We start from the raw sequence: 18758 nt of genomic DNA, 5'->3' as shown, positions 1-18758 counted from the left end.
TTTCCTGCTCTACTTACCACAAGCCTGATTTCTTCCTTTGGAGCAAGCTGTTCCAGCAGCTCAAAACCCAGCTGGTAACACAGAATGCTGGACTGGCACAGACCACATTCAACTGATTTTTCATCTTTCTGACAGGTGTGAGAACCACCCCAGGGTGCCTGAAACACATTGTTTATGATGGATATTATATCTTTTGAGATGCTGTTCTCTAAGCCCAAAGTGACACCATCATCCTGGAGTTCCATCTGAAAGAAAGTGAAAAGAGTAAGGATTTATTATTAATTAAATTATTTTTAATTAATTTAAATTAAATTATTATTAAAAGGCAGAGTACAAACCATCTGCCTCTTCCTACATTTCTGCTAGTTTTATATTACAGTACTGGGAAGAATCTGAGATAAACTGCAACTCAGAATTTTTAATTGCCATTGATGTTGAGGCCCAAGTTCAAACAGCTAGAGAAATAGACAATTTCAAGCATATAATTAATCCATTAATTTTACCTGGAGACTGTCATCCAAAACAAGTGTCCTTGGATTCAAAATGTAGAAATTTAGCTATCCAAAAATTGATAACCTAGGCTTACCAACAAATCTCTGCTTCTAGTCTGTAAAAATAAGCAAAGCTCCAAGGAAAAGTTCCTTTCACTAGTGACAGGTCAAGCTGAATGTGGAGCTATCTCACTTCTTTGAACATTAACCTATAATTTCTATAAAGACAGATGACAGCTGTACTGGGATTTAAATGCCTTACACTTCATGCCAGGCCCTTAGCAGAAAGAGAATCAATACAGGATCAAAAGAATCAATGCCAGGCCCTAAGGAGAATCAATAAAGGAGAACCAAAAGTGACTACAGAACTTCAGTGTTCCTTCCATGTGGATGCTTTTCTTCTGCAAGTACCTGCTTCAGGATTAGATCAAACATCAGAATGAAGCAATTAAGATTCATTTCCTCATCTTCACACTCAAAATCAATTGTTTTTCCACTAGGATGTCCAAAATTCTTGAAAGGGCTGTGAAAAGGACTACGTATTGGGCTCCGAAATGGGCTCTGGAAGGGGCTTGGGAAAGGACTCAGCATGTTGTGCTGAACTCTGCGCCCAGGGTCAGAAGCAACGCTCACCTGAAAACATAAAAAAATCAACATGTCCAAATAACTGTTAGACATTTAAGCAATCTCATTCTATAAGAAAATGCCAAAAATAGCAAGAACTCTGACAGCCTTGCCACTCCCTTGTGTAGCTTTTTTGCAAAATATACAGGTGTCCCTTATTAACACCACTGAACAATAAGATACAGTGGAAGTACAGGAACTATATTCTGCCCAGATGATACATTCTCTCAAGCTAAGCGGCTGACATCCATTAAGTTATTCCTACTAAGGAGAATTTCAACATCCAAAACCAAACTGAAAATTGGTGCAGGCAGTAAAGCAGCCATCAGGTGACAATGATCCATGGACACTGACTTTAACAGCAAGAAGGTAATAAAGGAGTCCACCTCAAGAGAACTTTGTTACCTAAGGCTGTTCCATGGATACAGGTAGCTGGAAATTAACTAGACACAAGGGCAGTAAGTTGTGCGTGTCTGCACTGATTTATGCCCACACCACAGGAGGCCAGCTAAAACACCCTGAGAACTTCTAGGCATTGCAGGGAGATACTTAGATGACATACCAGGTCAATTTTTACACCAGCTATGGTCTGAGAGACCAGACAGAAAGTTTAATCATTTTTTCTGCTTAGTTTAGAAGTGATCATGGGCTAGGTGTGGCAGTGCTCTCTGCAGAGCTGTATCAGAAGACTGGCAGACCACATGTAAGGAGTCATCAACACCCCAGATGCTGTAGTTCCTTAAATCTAAAGAATGAGGTCTTTCAAGCAACCTTGTTCCTGGTGTCCTTGAAGCACTTCATCCAAACTACTGGGAAATTAAGTCACATCAGACCAAGTATGTGTAGTACCTACTTATTTGAACATGTTTTCTTCCAGACCATAAGCCTTCGACAGACAACTTTAGATCACATTCTGCATCTCTTGTGTTTGGGACAAAAATGCAGGGAACCAGAAATAAATTCTGCTCTCTCACCCTTTCAAAACATACCCAGGCCCACCAAATTCACACCAGAATACAAAAGGTATGACCAGTTGTCCGTAACAGTTTGTTCCTGATGGTTGTTAATAGAAGGTGCAAAGAATAAAACAGCTTGGAAAAGATACCAAGAAACTCCTACCCGTGTTACTTTTACAATTTTGTATGATAGAGTAATATTAACTGAAGTCATGCCAGTTTTCTTTAATTTTCAAAATGTGCACTGTTTTCAATCAAATGCTGCCATATTAAAAGATGATTTTTAATTCTTCATGTGGACTCTATCAGGAAGACTGTTACAAGCAAAAAAACTAAGCAGTTACCCTCCGAGCTGCAAGATTTCCTGCCAGTTCACTGACTCTTGATTTTCGTTGATTTGCTAATTCTTTTACAGAATTAACTCCATCAGAAAACATGCTGATTAGTAACTGAAGAGGAACCACAATGTCTAGTTCAGACAACACCTAAGGACAGACAATAAATAAGGAAGTATGAGTTTCAAGGTGGATCACAAACACCAGCTACTTTATATGCATTTTTGTAACATGATCCTCAGTTCAGCAAGTTCTGTGCATTTAATTTTGGGATTCAATGAGGTAAGGTGCAAGCTTAGATTCCTGTTAGAGTCAGGGCAAAATAAAAGAGGCACTTTCAAAATACTTGTTGGCATCCACTTGGCGCACCTTGAGATCAGTTTTATGCACAAACACACAGGGATGTGAGATTATTCCACAGAAATATTTCTGTAAAGCAGAAATATTACCAATACTTGAATGAATAACTATTTTTTTATTATTATTCCTTAAAACAGAATTATTTTTTTATTCTAAGAATTTGGTCAGAATGGTAGCCTACGGGTGTCAACATAGTGACAGGACTGTTAATTGCACATCACCTGGAGAATATTCCCAATCTATTATGCCTCTATTACTCAGATAAATATAAACTCATTTGCATTTGTCATTAACTGTTATTAATTCAATAAAAATCTAAAAAAAATCATGCTTTACTTGACAACTCTGTATATATAAAAACTTAAAATTACAGTCAGAAAAATTGGTCTTTGTAGAGGTTTAATTAAAATAACCCTCAGCAGGAAAGAAGCAATAATGAAAAGTACAGGTATTATTTTGAGGTGCTGTGGAAAATTTTATATCCTTTTTGAATTCATTGCCCTCATCTGACATGATTATCCCTGTAGCTCCCTGTAACATTGGGTGAATGCCAGTTTTGTGGGCAAATATAGCACAAAAAAGGCGAGAGCAGCAGAAAGCTTGGTGGATACAGAGCTAGTCTAATCCAGCTCCTCATATGCAGAAACAACGACAGCTGTTTCTGGATTCTGGAATTAATTTTGGAATCTACAGACCAATTTCTGTGGAGACTAAAAAGTAATGCTGTAAAAAAGTCAACCAGCTGAATGGCCCTCAAGACTCAACTGACAATAAAAGTTCTCTTTTAAAAAAGTTAAAGAAATTCCCAGGTTTCCATTTTTAAAGAATCACAAAATCATTTAGGTTACAAAAGACCCCCAAGATTACCAAGTGCACCCTTTGACTGATTCCCACCTTGTCAGCTAGGTTATTGCTCATGATGGGTTAGCAACACTCAGGGTCTGTCTACCAACCATCCTTATATTGTGGAGCTAAGCCAAGGGCAGAAGGAGTGCATCAACTTCAGAAAAGCAGACTCTTTTACAAAATTTTCAGCTGTTTCAGCATGACTTGTCAAGCAAGGACACTTACATGCAGCCAGAGCAATGCCTGCTCTTGCACAGAAGATGGATACCCTGTGAATCGACAGCTAATAAAGCCAAACATCTCCTCCAAGGAGAAAGGGAGAGGACAGAGCTCAGTGTCAAACATTTTGCTGAAAAATAGAACAAAAATGTAGCATCACTGAGTTAGCATGGCATACACTGTGTGAGATAGAACAGAAAACTGGTAGGAAGCTAATCTTACTTGCAGCCTCACCCTCCACAGGAGCTGAGCTAGGCTGCTGATATCACCTGTCCTGACTATACAAGGCCATCTCTCAATTTGGTGATTCACCTTAAGAACTGATATCACATATGTCCAATTTCATTTGATAGCAATATCTTTTCCAACATCCAATGCAAAAATTGGAAAACTTCTCATCTTACTAGTCCATTATTCCTCATTTGCACTAAAAAAAGTTTACAGCAATACCTACAAATATGAACTTACAGTCAGTTTCAGAGCCCTGTCATCAGTTAAAAGGCAATGTGAAGTTTTATTGTCAAAGTCATAAACCAGACATAAAATTACAACTCCACCACCATTCTTATTCTGGTGTTTCCCTTGCTCAATAGGGGAAGATATTATCGTAATAAATACAGCTCTACTAATCCCCACCATTTCTCATCAGCTGGACAGGAGGAGAAAGATGGTCCTTCCAACATGCTGCAGGAAGGACCATCTTTCTAAAAATTTCTAAAAATATGCGTCGCTCACACCAAAGAAGAATCCATGTAATTGGCTCTTGACTCAAAGACATGGGGGGCAATAAAAGAAAACTTTCCCAAAGCTTAAATCCTTTAAACATAAGATATGAAAACAAATCCGAAGCACACACTTGCTACTGTCTATTGCACACATAGGCATTTTTATTAGTTGTCACCATCTTACAATGGCAAAACCCTCAACAAACATATGCAAAACCAGAATGATTCCAACATATGCCTACATACCTCAGCACTTCCCGAAACTCTTTCAGTTGGTTATCGGGCACTTCTGTCCTTATAGCTTCCAGCCATTCTGGCATGATACACTCCCACACAGACTGGTTTATCACATTGTATGGAATCAAGCAAAGGATTCGATTCAGCCCTTCTTTTAGCTGGGTTACAGCACTACATGACTTGTCCCAGTATCCACCAACCTGTGGGTATTTGAAAAAATCAAACTGATGAACTATTGTAAATGAATGTCCACCAACGAGGGGAGAGAATGATGCATCTGACTCCATGTTCTCAGAAGGCTAACTTATTACTTTGTTATACTATATTATATTAAAGAATACTGTACTATACTAAGCATACAGAAAAGATACTTACTGAATGCTAAAAAGATAATAATGCAAACTCGTGACTCTTTCCAAAGTCCCGACAGAGCTTGGCCCTAATTGGCCAATGAGTCAAAACAACTCACATCAGAATCCAATCAAACAATCACCTGTGGGTAAACAATCTCCAAACACATTCCACACGTGCACAACACAGGGGAAGCAAATGAGATAAGAATTGTTTTCCATTTCTCTGAGGCCTCTTGCTGCCTTTCAGCTTCACAGGAGAAAAACCCTGGGTGAAGGAATTTTTTCAGAGAATGTGAATGCCATAATGAACAACATTTCTAGTCCCTGTAACTTGCTCACTACCACAAATTTGCTCAGTGTGTTGCAGCCAAGAAATTTTTGGAGGTGATCATTAATAAATTCAAGGAAGAATTTAGAATTCAGCCATAGAGCTGCATTGTTTTTTCCTCTTTAATTTGACTGACAGTCCACAAAAGCCTTGTCCAAAACTTAAATGAAGTCTGCTCATTTCCAGGCCATGATTCAGTGTATTATTATTTATAATTCTCAAAAAGGCACAGATTTATTTGGTCAAACTTGCACCATCAATCTTTTGCTCTTGTTACAGTACTGGGTCTTTATTCTGAAAAACTTCATCTGTACAAGGTGTTCTTTCATGGGTGTTAGTTCAGGGTTTTTTGAAGAAAGGTTCTCAGTGATGGAAGCAAAAAAATATGCTTCTAAGTATATAAGTAATTGGCATACAGAGATTAATTATTCTAACTGACCTCGGCTCACATCTGCTGTTCCTGACTAATGGCTCTAGAGATGCCTGCTGTTTTGGCAGCAATTACTGCTAATCTCAGCCAGCAAACTATTTTTCCTTCATTCATCACAGCTAATTTCATGGCTATTTGTCTTCATGTTCTAGTGAAGTCTTGCAAATCTGGCACGTTTTTGGTCTAGTCTTAAGTATTGCAGTAGGGGGTAACAAAACTCAAAAGAAGGGTTGGCTCCAAGAAAAAAGTCTGCAAGAGATTACAGCATGAGGTTCAGTCCTTCCTTCTCCCCTTAACCTCAAAGCCATGGTCTCTTTTGTTCAGTTTCTAACATCTGAAGCATCCATCCACCTCTCAAACTGCCCCAGCTGACCTACAAGCCTCCCAGCAGCAATGGTTACTGAGTAAAACATGTCCATGCTGGTCTGCAAATGTACAGCAAATCCCATACATTACATCAGGAAAAACCCACAATGTACAGTTCATGTCTGATGATGTAATACATCACATGAAGTCTTTATGGCTTTTCCAAGTCTAGCCACTTAATTTTAGGAAACAAGCCCAACATGTCCTCTGGACATTTTACATGAGAGTCTCAGAAAAAGAAAGTCTTACAAAAGCATGATTAAGTGGTGAGTTCTGCTTCATAACTAATGGACAGAAAGAATGACTCTATTTAGAAGAGACTGCACCAATGGTTGCACTTAGGCACCCTGAATAACTTTCCAGGTAAATCTCTCTCTCTCCATCAGCAACAAGGCAAACCATGTCAGACTGGGATCTTAATTAAGTCACTCAAATTAAGTCTCTGAAGTTAGCATCAGTGCTCCCAGAGTTCCCTTCAGTTACAACTGTGTGATTTCAAAAACCTTAATTCACAGTTGCAGAGATGAAGTATGCAAAGAGCAAAGAAACATCACTAAAGGACAGGCTTATATCTGGGAGTAGGCAAATGATACCTTTTAGGAAAGACAAGTTTGGGTAGCTCAGCAGCATAATGAAAATGTGCAGCTCTCAAAAATGTACAGTATCTTTCAATACCTATAATATTCTTCCAACCTGCCTTCACATCAGTGTAAATAATGCCTACTTTCTAACACAGTAAAACTAGAAATGTTGTGAAAAGGAAAAATTCCCAATTTCCATTGTTCCCTCTACCACTGAGATTTCTTTGTGTTATCAGAGCTGGGAAAGAAAAGGTGATTTTACTTAAGACCTTAATCTCTGTAGCAAATAAGGGAGCCTTCAGATAAATCATTCTTACCCTGGCAAACTCCATTGGCTTGGGCAGGAGGCACATAACCATGACATCAAAGCGGACATCACAAACAGTCTTCAGCCACTTGGTAACAAACTGGGGCTTCAGCTTCTCAACCAGGCTACCAACTTCATCATCCATCATGTAAGCTGTAGAGTGAAACCACTGGAACACCATGCTAACCAGCCTTGCCAAACTCTCTGTGGGTGTATTCTCACTGGGAGTGCACAGGCTCACCTGGAAGAGAGAAACACAAACCCACTTTCACTTCTAGAATTAAAGGGGGCGAAATTTTTGGTCTACTAGATTTTGCACATTCTCAGAGTTATGAGGATGAAGATTACATAGGAGACAAATGAGATGATCAGTTTTAAGTAGAGGTTGATACAGGACAATTGACAAAACATTTCCTAACCAGAAAATAACAATAAAATGGGAAAAAAACCTAGGCACTGAATTTTTTGTTTACTTTCAACACAGAAAAAAACCAGTATCTAGTGCTTTGACAAACTTTTTGGTTTGAACTTTAAAATTACTTTTAGTTTCAGAAGGTACTGTAAATCTAGTAAAAATATATGCTATACATACACACACATATATGACGGACCAGATAAAAAGACAAGTCAAATCAAGAACTTCAAAAATTCTGAAAGAAAATGCCTACCTAATGTAATAAGTGATTTTACTTTGCAAAGAGATTCTAATCTTGAATTTTTGTCCTAATTTGGGGCATGAATATGAGTTTTAAGTCCTCAGAAATTCCAACATAATGATTAACATTTGTCACCCCTTCTCCAAACTCTCTAAAATAATACCTGGACTGTAAAGCTGTCACAAATCTGAGACCAAGTTTCTACCCCAGTTCACAGGCCAGCACACCGCTAAGCCCTTAATTACCTGGTGTTTGAGCTCTTGCCACCCTCTGGGTACAGGAGACAAAGTTTCAAGTCAGGTTGCCCTGAATGCAAAGATTGGATGACAGGAGAATTGAGAAGCTCCTTTAACTACCTATCACCTATTCATTGTCATTTCCTAGTGAAAACTGCACCCTCAGCACTTGGCAACCTGAAACTGGTGACCACTGCCTGGCAGTAGTGAACAACAGAGCAATGTTTGTGTCATATCTGAAGAAAAAAAAATGACAGCTGTCCTTCCCAGAGAAACCAGAACCCATTTAAAAAATGTTTTTCCTCCATGATTTTTCTTGAGATGAGGCAGCCACCAACCCTCTTGCCAATTCAAAGTACAGTCTTTTACTTCATTGCAGGTTGAAGTTAAGTTGTTGGCTTCCTTGTGCTTGGCTCAGTTGAGCATTAACTCAAAGGCAGTATCAGCTGGCAGCCTTCTTAAAAGGAACTCTTGACCCCTTATCCAGTTTCTGCATGTAAAATGCTATTTTATGAAGGAAAACAGCAACCCAAGATTTCTCACAACCTGTGTGGTCATCTCTGTCAAAACCCACTACAGAGAGATCAAGAGATTTTTAACAGGAATACAATGGAGACAGTGAGTTCTTCCTCCCTACCACAGAAAGGTACACTTTGAATGTCAGGGATGAGGCATGCACAGTGAAACATAACCTGTTCTGTTTGCACTAATTCTACTTCTGGAAATATAGACCTTCAGCCTTTATATAACATCATTTAACACAGAATAGATGCACATGGCACAATTAAAAATATATATATAGATGTCTTTAATTCTAAAACAACATTAAATAACAAAACCCACAAGATGTCAGCAGAATATAAAGTTGATTCATGTAGTTCCTTGAAACTGCAGAGCAGCTCTTTTGGCACCATGGAACTCCACACCTACCACTCTGCCATCCAGAGATCCTATCTCTGTTTAGACAATGGATGAGGGGTCCTGCTATTTGCTCATCTGTCACTGGGTGACTAAATAGAGAGCCTGAGAGGAAAGGTGCCTTGGAAAGAGCCTGAGAAAAAGAATTCTCCTTAAGGAGAACTGCAGAATGCAGTTTCTGAGGATCTATCAGGCTGCAGCCTGGCCTGCTCATGACCTAGCCAGGAGCAGCCCTGCTGTTTTGGAATAATCTCTGGTAGCTGCTCTAGGGGTAGAACCCAGGGCTTCATTCTGTCAACCCACACCAGGTGATTGGAGCAGACTGACCGACATAACTTGATCAAGGTGACTGCAGGAAAGAACAACATCCCACTAAGAATCCTCCTGCCTATTTAGAGGTAAGAGAGAAAGCTCTGCTTCCAGAAAGTGATGTTGAAAACTGGAAGGGGAAAAATAGATTTTTAGGGGACTGCCTTTTTAAATTAAAAAAAATGGTGCTCACCAGGGAGCACTTGTGAACAGAAGAAAACAGAATTCAATTAAAAAACTGAGAGTGAATAATTCCATTATATACTTTGTAGCAGACTCAGAGGCAGTCAGCAGCTCCACCCAGACTAGTTATGGAATCTCCAAGTCTGACAGCTTCACAGGAAAAATTCTTGCTTACAATTCAGAATAAGTCTCCAACTAAAGCCAAGAAGTGTGGAAAAAAATAGAGGCAAAACAGACTTCAGAAAGTAAAGGGGAGGCAACCACGAAGAGAGAAGAAAGCAAGAATTTCTTACCAAGAACCATATTCCAAACTGGCTCAGGAGGCGTTGGTCATGCTTGTCATCATCTTTATTATCAAAGTCTGTGTTGTCCAGGGAGTGATGGGAAGAGGAGAGGCCCATCTGCCTCCTTCGGTTGAGTTCATGCTCCCTCTGCTCTGCATGAAACTCTGCTTCTTTCAGCAAGCTGTAAAACAAGCTTGTGATCAGTGAATGCACCTTTCCTGCAGTGGATACAGGTATCTAATCAAGAGTAACTAGATGTCAAACACACATGTCATCACTTTCTTGAAACAAAATAACATCAAATCCTGTTCCTCATCAGGACAACACTCACAGAATCACAGAATCACAGAATAACGAGGTTGGAAGAGACCTCTAAGATCATCCAGTCCAACCTATGCCCTAACACCTCAAGTAGACTGTAGCACCAAGTGCCATGTCCAGTCTTTTTTTAAACACATCCAGAGCTGGTGATTCTACCACCACCTGGGAAGAGCATTCCAGTACTTTATTATTCTTTCGGTTAAAATTTTTTTCCTAATATCCAACCTATACCTTCCCTGATGTAGCTTGAGACTGTGTCCTCCTGTTCTGTCAGCTGCTGCCCAGTGGAAGAGACCAACCCCCACCTGCCTACAACCTCCCTTCAGGAAGTTGTAGAGAGCAATAAGGTCACCTCACAGCCTCCTCTTCTCCAGGCTAAACAACCTCAGCTCCTTCAAACGTTCCTCACAGGGTTTGTGTTCCCAGCCCCTCACCAGCCTTGTTGCCCTTCTCTGGACGCGGTCAAGCATCTCAACATCCTTCCCAAACTGAGGAGCCCAGAACTGGACACAGCACTCAAGATGTGGTCTCACCAGTGCCAAGTACAGGGGAAGAATGACCTCCCTGCTCCTGCTGGCCATACAATTCCTTGCCATTGGCCTTCTTGGCCACCAAGGCACATTGCTGGCTCATATTCAACCGGCTGTTGCCCAGCACCCCCAGGTCCCTTTCCACCTGAACACTGTCCAGCCACAGTGTCCCCAGATGAGCCACTCTCTGCTAAAGCAGCAGGAGCTCAGTGTCTACTCCCCAATTGTCCCAGTGAAACTAAAATCCACCTATGCACAAGATCTGCAGGCAATATGGACACCAAGGCCTGATCCTGCTGACGTACCCATGGCTCACATTACCTGATGACAACCTTCACGGTGCACACGAGCTGCAACATGGACACCAAGGCCTGGTCCTGCTCACATACCCAGGGCTCACATTACCTGATGACAGCCTCCACGGTGCACACGAGCTGCAATATGGACACCAAGGCCTGGTCCTGCCTCACATATCCATGGCCCACATTACCTGATAGCCTCCGCGGTGCCCACGAGCTGCAATATGGACACCAAGGCCTGGTCCTGCTCACATTACCTGATGACAGCCTCCACGGTGCACACGAGCTCCTCGGCGCCGCACTCGCGGGTGTTGATGGGGGGCGGTGAGGTCTGGTACAGGTGGGTCTCTGCGGCCGCCCCCAGCTCGCTGTGGTGGTTCGAGTGGCACCTCTTGCAGTAGCGCACGGGCCGGTTGCCGTGGCGGCCGCAGCAGCCCGCCGAGAAGCACGTGACAACTGCCCTTCTGACATGGGAGCTGCAGTTCTGGAAAATAAAAAAGGGTTTGTCAGGCCACAGGTTATCGGGAAATGGAACCGAAAACAGGGATGAGAGCCAGCACCAGGGAGCTGGCTCAAGTGTTGGCAATTTCCAAAATCACTCTGTCTAAGCACAACTGTGTGCAACCTCCTGATGCCAAACATCACTGACCTTCCAGAAAGACAAGCTCAGGACTAAATGCTGAGCCTGGACTTAAATGTCACAGTTGCTCCTCTTCTGAAAACCAAACTGACATTTAAATCATCAACCTCAACCTCCTGACTTAGAGCAACCTCTAAATTTTACAGTAGTTCTCTTAACACCTGCTTATGCTTCAGAAGGTCTTTTTAAGTTACAGGTAGCAACAGGTAGATCCTTAGGAGTGCAAAAAAAACAGTGCCACCATGCCACAGTTTATGTTATGTAAGGATCTGCCTTATCAAAGGAAACTGTACAAGCCTTTGAAATAAGCACTTGAAATTTCTGCCACCTAGTAATCCAGCCCAACAGAGAAGCTTTCTTTGCCACATGAGAACTGGAATATGTTATACACTGTATCCCTTGCTAAAAAAGTCTTTTCAAAACACATTAGCTGATATGTACTGCAAGCAGATTCTTTTTGTCAGCAACCTTTTCAGAGCCAAGCACTAAAGATTTTCAGTCCATGTATTTTTAAAAATACACATTTTACAGTTTGATTTTTGCCCAATTTAGGATCAATCCAAGACTTCAAGGACATGAGAAGATATATAAACACTTAAATTTAAAATTCATCCCTTGTTCTATCCTCTTCATAAAGCAGAGTTACAGAATACAAACAGAGCTCAACTGCATAATTGGATTGCTTTACTAATTGCCACTTAAACTAAAACCTACAACTCAAATCAAGAGTGTCAGTTTTAACAAAAAGAAACCTGCTGCTGAATTATTTCCATCCACCAATAAATGCATTCATGGATAAATTGTGAAATTTTGGAATGATACAAAGAAGAACACACTATACAGTGATGGAATGACATTACACACAACATCAAATCATGCCCCATCACACAAATGGCTGAATCTTACCTTCTTCTGACATATAGCAGAAATTTCAGCTGTAAGGGGAAGGCATACAAAACATGAACACAAAGTGACGACCTTTGTGGTTTACTATGGCAGCCAGGGGAAAATGGGCATCCTGCAAGGAAGTCTCTGGGCTAAACTTGTGTTTGCAGGTACTACTGAAACCCCTAAGCCTGCAGAAGTGAGGACACTATACACTTAGGCCTATGGCTATTTCTACTTTGAAATGCAATAACAGCCTTGGTGCATTAAGTGTGGTGTGCTCTGCAACCCCTCCACCTTCTGCTTGTGCTCCTGCCTCACAGACAGACTTGTAAGAGCACACCTTGCACACACAACTGTGGCATGCTGCAGGAGACACAGCTCAGGTGGGCCTATGCTGCTTGTGAAAGCTCTTGTGAAAGCATAAAAGAGTAGTGAATGTGGATGAACAATGCCAAAGCAGCCACTATGTCTGGCCCATAATTTCAGAGTGAAATGTTTGCAGATTCAACCTGTAAGCAGTAGCTATTTGATCTGTTGCCCTGGCAACATATGATTCAGTAAGTTTAAGGGGCTGATTAAGAAGATGTTCCTCCCCTAAGTAAATAAAACATTTTTTATCTGGGTAACATTTCAACTAAAAGCAGACAGCAAGAAAATCTCAACTGCTTAAGAATTTTCAGTTTGCAAAGCAAAGAGAGAGGCAGTGTCTTCATTATATCCCTGGAAGGGTTATTTCAGATAATATGCTGACTAGTCTGTCAACATGCTTTGTCTGCATTCTAGTAGATAACAAAATATCAGGTTTTCTCACTGGCCAAAGGACAATGATTGGATCAATGACTGGATCACCAAAAAATATTTTATGTCCTTTTCTGATATCCTTTGCCATCTTGTGTTACAGATTTTCAGCCGCTTTTAGAGCTTTCAAATCAGACCCGGGTTACTGGAAGAACTAGTCCCATTTTTTGGACAGCACTGTGGGACACGAGTACTTTTTAAAAACTTGGCTCCAATTGTGAATGCTTCAAGATTTGAAAATCTGTTTAATTGTTTCTCTCTCCTCACACATAAAGAGTTGCAGAGTATTTCAGATAGAGGATTAGTCAATTGTTCATAGTACTTTACGGACATTAAGCAGCACTAAGTACAAATTACTTTAAATAAAAATTAAAAAATTAAAAAAAAAAAACCCACCCAAAACTTTTGAACAGAATGCAGCAGTTCAAGTAATGCAGTATGGAGAAATATCAGCATAGCTTTGTACAATTATGATTAGTTTGTACCTACTCTTAAAATATCTCTTACCTTGTGGCAGAAGAACATCAATCAACCATTCACTGTGATCCCTGTAAAATGTATATATAATTAGCTTTCTTTTTATACATACATATATATATATATATATATATGGATTTATTTTTGCACAGAGGAAATTTAGATAAATCAATGTGGTAGGAATGCCATTATTCTGAAGTTGCTTTTTTCAAATGTAATTTTATAAATTGCAGACTGGTTTACACAACATCTCTTTGTAGTGCTGTCTTACCATAAATTACCACTTTGATGATGTTGGTCACCATGTTCAAGGTTTTCAAAATTACTTTTGAGACCTAAATTTATCAAATTAAAAGAGAGTGTCCTCTGAAAGTCTGACAGCTATGAAATGATAGTGAAGAATAGCAGATGAGTGTAGAAAAGAAACCAAAGTACCAGTACTGTTTTCTCTGTGTGTCCTTAGAAGCTATGCTTCTACCAAATTCAACTGCTTTTTCCTGCAGCTTTAATTCAATGATGACTTAAAAACCTAAGGTGAGATGTAATTGCTTTTCCAACAGCTAGTGTGATTTAAAGTTGTCGAAACTGAGGAGAAAAACACTCCTTTAGGTTCTGAACTACCTGTAACCTTGTCCATTTGAAGTAAGGACTGGCACTGACTGTAAGTATTAGTAGATTTTGTATACTAATGCAAACCAAAGTAGCGATTTAAAGGTAATAAAGACAACCAAAAATGAAAACAAAGTGAGGTTATTTTATTTCAGGCTACATTCCTTCCAAGTACTGGCCAATTCTCGATCAATTTCTTTGATCCCTGCTGCTTAATGGTATATCTTAGAGACTAATCTGAAATACATGTTACAAAACATTAGTGAAACCTCTGTAAAAGAGCTTTCACTGTAATGTTTGGTTTTAAATGACAACTAATGGATGAAGACAAAAAATGTTTCATAAGCATAAGCTGGTTCATTAATGAGGTTTCCCTATCATAGTCAATGCATCCCACAGTATCTATTCTTTCAGAGATCTCAAATTAAAAGCTCTGTTTAAAGGTAGGTGCAACTGCTGATCATGTAAATATCTGTAATCCTTATTCATATTGAGTGGCAGTGTGCTCCATGTATTTCAACAGATTTACCTATATGAATTATATGCAAATCATACTCCAAAAAAGCAAAATTCCAGAGTTATGGAGTCTGACAATATTTATAATTTTCCAGCTCCTGGTTTACCTACCCTGCAATTCTTTGGCTGCATTCTTCACAAAGATATAGGGGAGGTGGTTTATCACCCAAAGCCACAGACAGCGATGGGTCAATGCACATCTGAAACATGGAGAAGGAAAAGGATTAACATCTCTGTTCACTGAAGCTTGCTGAAAAAGTTCAATATGTTAATGCTAGGACATAAAATGTAACACAGCTTTGATATGTGTTAAGAGCATTCAGTAATGAAAGAAAATACTCAGCATGTGGTGTACAAAATCTCAAACTATTTCTAACAAAGATAGGGATGTGAGAGCCTGTAAAAAAATAGGACATATTGCAGTACCAATATTATCACTTTCTGAAAGACAAGTATGTTTTGTTATATACTCACATCATATATTCACTATACACTGCTACTATTTTGTCCCCAAAAAGACAACACTTAGAGGATCCATTGTTTAGGACAAGGTAATGGAAAGGTCTAGATTTTTCTATCTCAAAAATGCCTCTTCCAGCAAAATCTAATTTTCAGTCACACAGTTTTCAAGTATAGAGCACAACTGCAGTGACAGAACAAAGACTCACAGTTCCCTTGGCAACATAGGTCCAGACTTTGTCTTGCATTAGCTTTTATTCATTCACATAAGTCAATTACAGAAAACAGCTACAGTTAACAGCCAGTTCCACACACATTTGTTCAAGTGTTTTGTACTACAAAGGAAACACTGAACAGTAGTATGCATACACTACATCTTAACCACTCTGATCACTTACTCCACTCCATAAAGTGCAAGACTTTATTTATAAAGACAAATAACTCTTCAAATGTTTCTCATCTTTGTTAACCAAATAATCTATTTAGGGCACAATAGGCTGCATTTTTCTGAGTGATGACTGATCAAAACTGGTTCTGTCAAAATTAGGCTAACAGATCACGCAAAAATATTCAGGTACTTAATCTGCAAAGCTTGAAACTGTACTTTTTTAATATTTTGCTCTACTGTATTATTAGCCTGAAACTAGTGACCACTACAACATGAAGGAACACCTTTCAGCATTTTTCCTGTGAGACAGGAATCATTGAGAATGACTGGAGTGGGCAGGAAGGCGGTCCCTTGCAGGACATTCTAGATAAGTGCCATCAGTATGTCCTAGCACAGCCTGTGGAAAAGGCTCACTGCAGAACTCTTTGACTAAAGAAATTATATTAGTATACAAATCAATGCCAGGAAAATTGGTTGTACCTACATATTTAACTGGATACAAATTAATTAATCAGTACACCTAACTGCAGTATGTTCTGGACTTGGGCTGCTGTTCTTGCCTCTGCTATTAAATTGTTCTGTGAGCCTGGTCAAAGCTTTTTCATTTTTACTATGCCTGTAAACAGTAAAGATACAATTTACCTTCCTCAAAGAGGGCTGCAAAAAAGGTAAGTAAAGCTTTGTTGCTATTTGCTTTAGGACACATTCCAAGCAAAGGATCATAACCAGAGCAGGTGCATTGTATGACCTCAATCAAGATACCAAGGTGAACATGTGCCTACAGACTTGAAGTAATGTTTCCTGTATACAGTAATATTTGTGCACATATTTATACACATTTATGTGCGTGCTTAGGAAAACATTTACATGGATTAGCCCATAGTCAGCTTAGAATTTTATAAAGTACTCTACAACCATCGCCACGTTTAATTTCAACATTTCCCACAGTAGTTGCAGGAAAAACCTCATCTTGCTTGGGGCAGCCAAAGAACATATTCACAAAGGTGTGGCCCCTTGGTGCCAACAGGCTTTGCTGCTCCCTTAGCACCTGCTTTTGGTCACCTGCACAGCACCACAGCTCATGGCTGGGGTGGAAGTACAACCTCCCCTGTCCCAGAGAGCCAGGTTTGGCCCCTAAAGCAAGAGCCGTACCTTCACAGCAGGTTTGTTAATCGCATTATGGCATTCAATGTGCTGGCAGTGAATAGGATTCCAGGCTGCAAAACCAAAACATGGCTGTTTAATAAATGAGAAGAGATATTTATATTCTTTCTGTCTAGCAGTCTCAATTGAGAACAAGAGCCTCTTGTACTAAGTACTATACAAATATGATTATGATACAAATAGCCATTCCTCATGAAGCTTAATAATTACAATAAACAACCTTGAACATACCTGCCTCCTGACTTATTTACAGTATAATTAAGTGAACCATGGATTCAGTGAGAAAATGGAAAAAGTAAGACATAGACATTCCTGTTGCAGACTCTTTTTGATCTCACCAGCATCTTGAAATAATTAACTATCCTTCCACTCCAGGAGCAAGATGGTAGGAGTAGCTGAGTAAATTCAGTTACTTTCCCAGACAAAATGAAAACACAGCTGGGACAAAGGAAAAGTAGTCCAGTGACAGAAGGAGCCTTGGCTGTATAATGACAAGAAGAAAACAACAAAGGGATGCTCAAAAGGCATCACTTGGACGCTCTACAGGATGCCCCCAGGTCAAAATACCATGCAACTGCAGATAATACTCATCCCATTCTGGGACATATTAGCAAAAAACTTACATATAAGGGAAAAAGCCCAGTCTATTCAGCACTAGTAACAGTTCAAAAAGAATACTATCATGATTAGTTTACAGACCTGCTTGCATGGAAAAAGTGATGCAGAGCAGTACATGAAGAATTTTGTTTCTAAATAGTCAAGAAAATTTATCAACCCTTCAATGGAAGGCTTTAGAACAGATCAGACAAACTTCTACTGGGAACATTAAGGCTGCACTTGAGTTGGTCTAGGGGTCTTCTAAGGTTTCTTCCAACCCTTGATTTTCATAATTTAAAATGTCACATTCTGGTCCAGAAATTTTAAAAGTGAACAAAACCTATGTCATATGACAGAGATTATTTGAAACAGATTGAGACAGACAAGCAGGAAAAGCAATGAGTTGTTGCTGGACAGTCACTCCTGACTTTGTCCCCCATTTTCATCCTATAATCAACCTTGAGTATTTATCCATTGTACTAACTGTACCTGACATCACATGACCTTCTGACAGTAACAGCCAGATAAGAAGTATTAGCAACAGCAGCAGTGTTAGCAGCTGACACAACAAAAGCAACCAAAGCAATAATTGAAAGGAACATAAACCAGAACTGTTGGGAGGCCCAGGCAGCAGTTTCACAGACTATTTGTTACAAACATGATATTTATTTCTTCTCCTATTCAGGTTTAGTTAATATTGTGAGGAAGACAACATATTTACTAGCCATGATCTGAGTTTCTATTTTTCATGACATGTTTTGAAAATGCAAATAAATGGATATTGCATATTGTTATGAAAGTACAATTTATCAAACAAAAAGAGTCAAATACATCATAGAACTGTAAAAATGTGAATTTAACACTTCTCATCATTTATTTATTTTGGTCTATACAAAACCAGCTGCACTGACCTGTGTACTGAAGTCCTCTGTACTCACTGATTGCCCCAGGGGGTTTTAAATTGGGCCAATAGTGAAATAACATTTGTACTGCTGGAGGTTTAACTTGAGATGGTCCATAGGCTATTACATATAGCAAATCCTAAGGAAAGACATGTACAAAATGTTCATTTTTGCAAGGTAACACACCGCAATTCAATATATTGTACTTCTGTTCAAAGATATCTGAACGCACAAAGTTAACACATTTCATGCCCTAAGAAACTTCCTTTGTATGCTCTTAGAGACAGATTAGATGACCAACTTGAATGCTTCTGAGTTTGATCAGAGCATGCAACAGCAACCACCCATCCTACAGTGCACTAACAGAGCAAAATGAATTCTCTGCTTAGTCATGGAGCAAAGAGGTGAGATACAGATAAATAAACC

At 39.6% G+C, this 18758-nt stretch overlaps 1 protein-coding gene across 1 annotated transcript in view; it reads right to left on the bottom strand.

Moving 5' to 3' along the window:
- The window catches only part of UNC79 (unc-79 homolog, NALCN channel complex subunit), a 107693-nt gene that overhangs the window by 69567 nt on the left and 19368 nt on the right, over positions 1 to 18758 (bottom strand). The window contains exons 7-19 of the mRNA XM_030950001.1: positions 18342 to 18471; positions 16822 to 16886; positions 14934 to 15022; positions 13728 to 13768; positions 12441 to 12469; positions 11152 to 11378; positions 9754 to 9925; positions 7169 to 7399; positions 4803 to 4993; positions 3838 to 3961; positions 2416 to 2556; positions 903 to 1124; positions 18 to 245 (exon numbers count right to left, since the gene is read on the bottom strand). Coding sequence (XP_030805861.1) covers positions 18 to 245; positions 903 to 1124; positions 2416 to 2556; positions 3838 to 3961; positions 4803 to 4993; positions 7169 to 7399; positions 9754 to 9925; positions 11152 to 11378; positions 12441 to 12469; positions 13728 to 13768; positions 14934 to 15022; positions 16822 to 16886; positions 18342 to 18471 — 1890 coding nt within the window. The remainder of the gene's footprint in view (positions 1 to 17; positions 246 to 902; positions 1125 to 2415; positions 2557 to 3837; positions 3962 to 4802; positions 4994 to 7168; positions 7400 to 9753; positions 9926 to 11151; positions 11379 to 12440; positions 12470 to 13727; positions 13769 to 14933; positions 15023 to 16821; positions 16887 to 18341; positions 18472 to 18758) is intronic.

This window comes from Camarhynchus parvulus, chromosome 5, assembly GCF_901933205.1.
Source record: "Camarhynchus parvulus chromosome 5, STF_HiC, whole genome shotgun sequence".
Lineage (NCBI taxonomy): Eukaryota > Metazoa > Chordata > Aves > Passeriformes > Thraupidae > Camarhynchus > Camarhynchus parvulus.
This window is presented reverse-complemented; position numbering and strand designations above follow the sequence as displayed.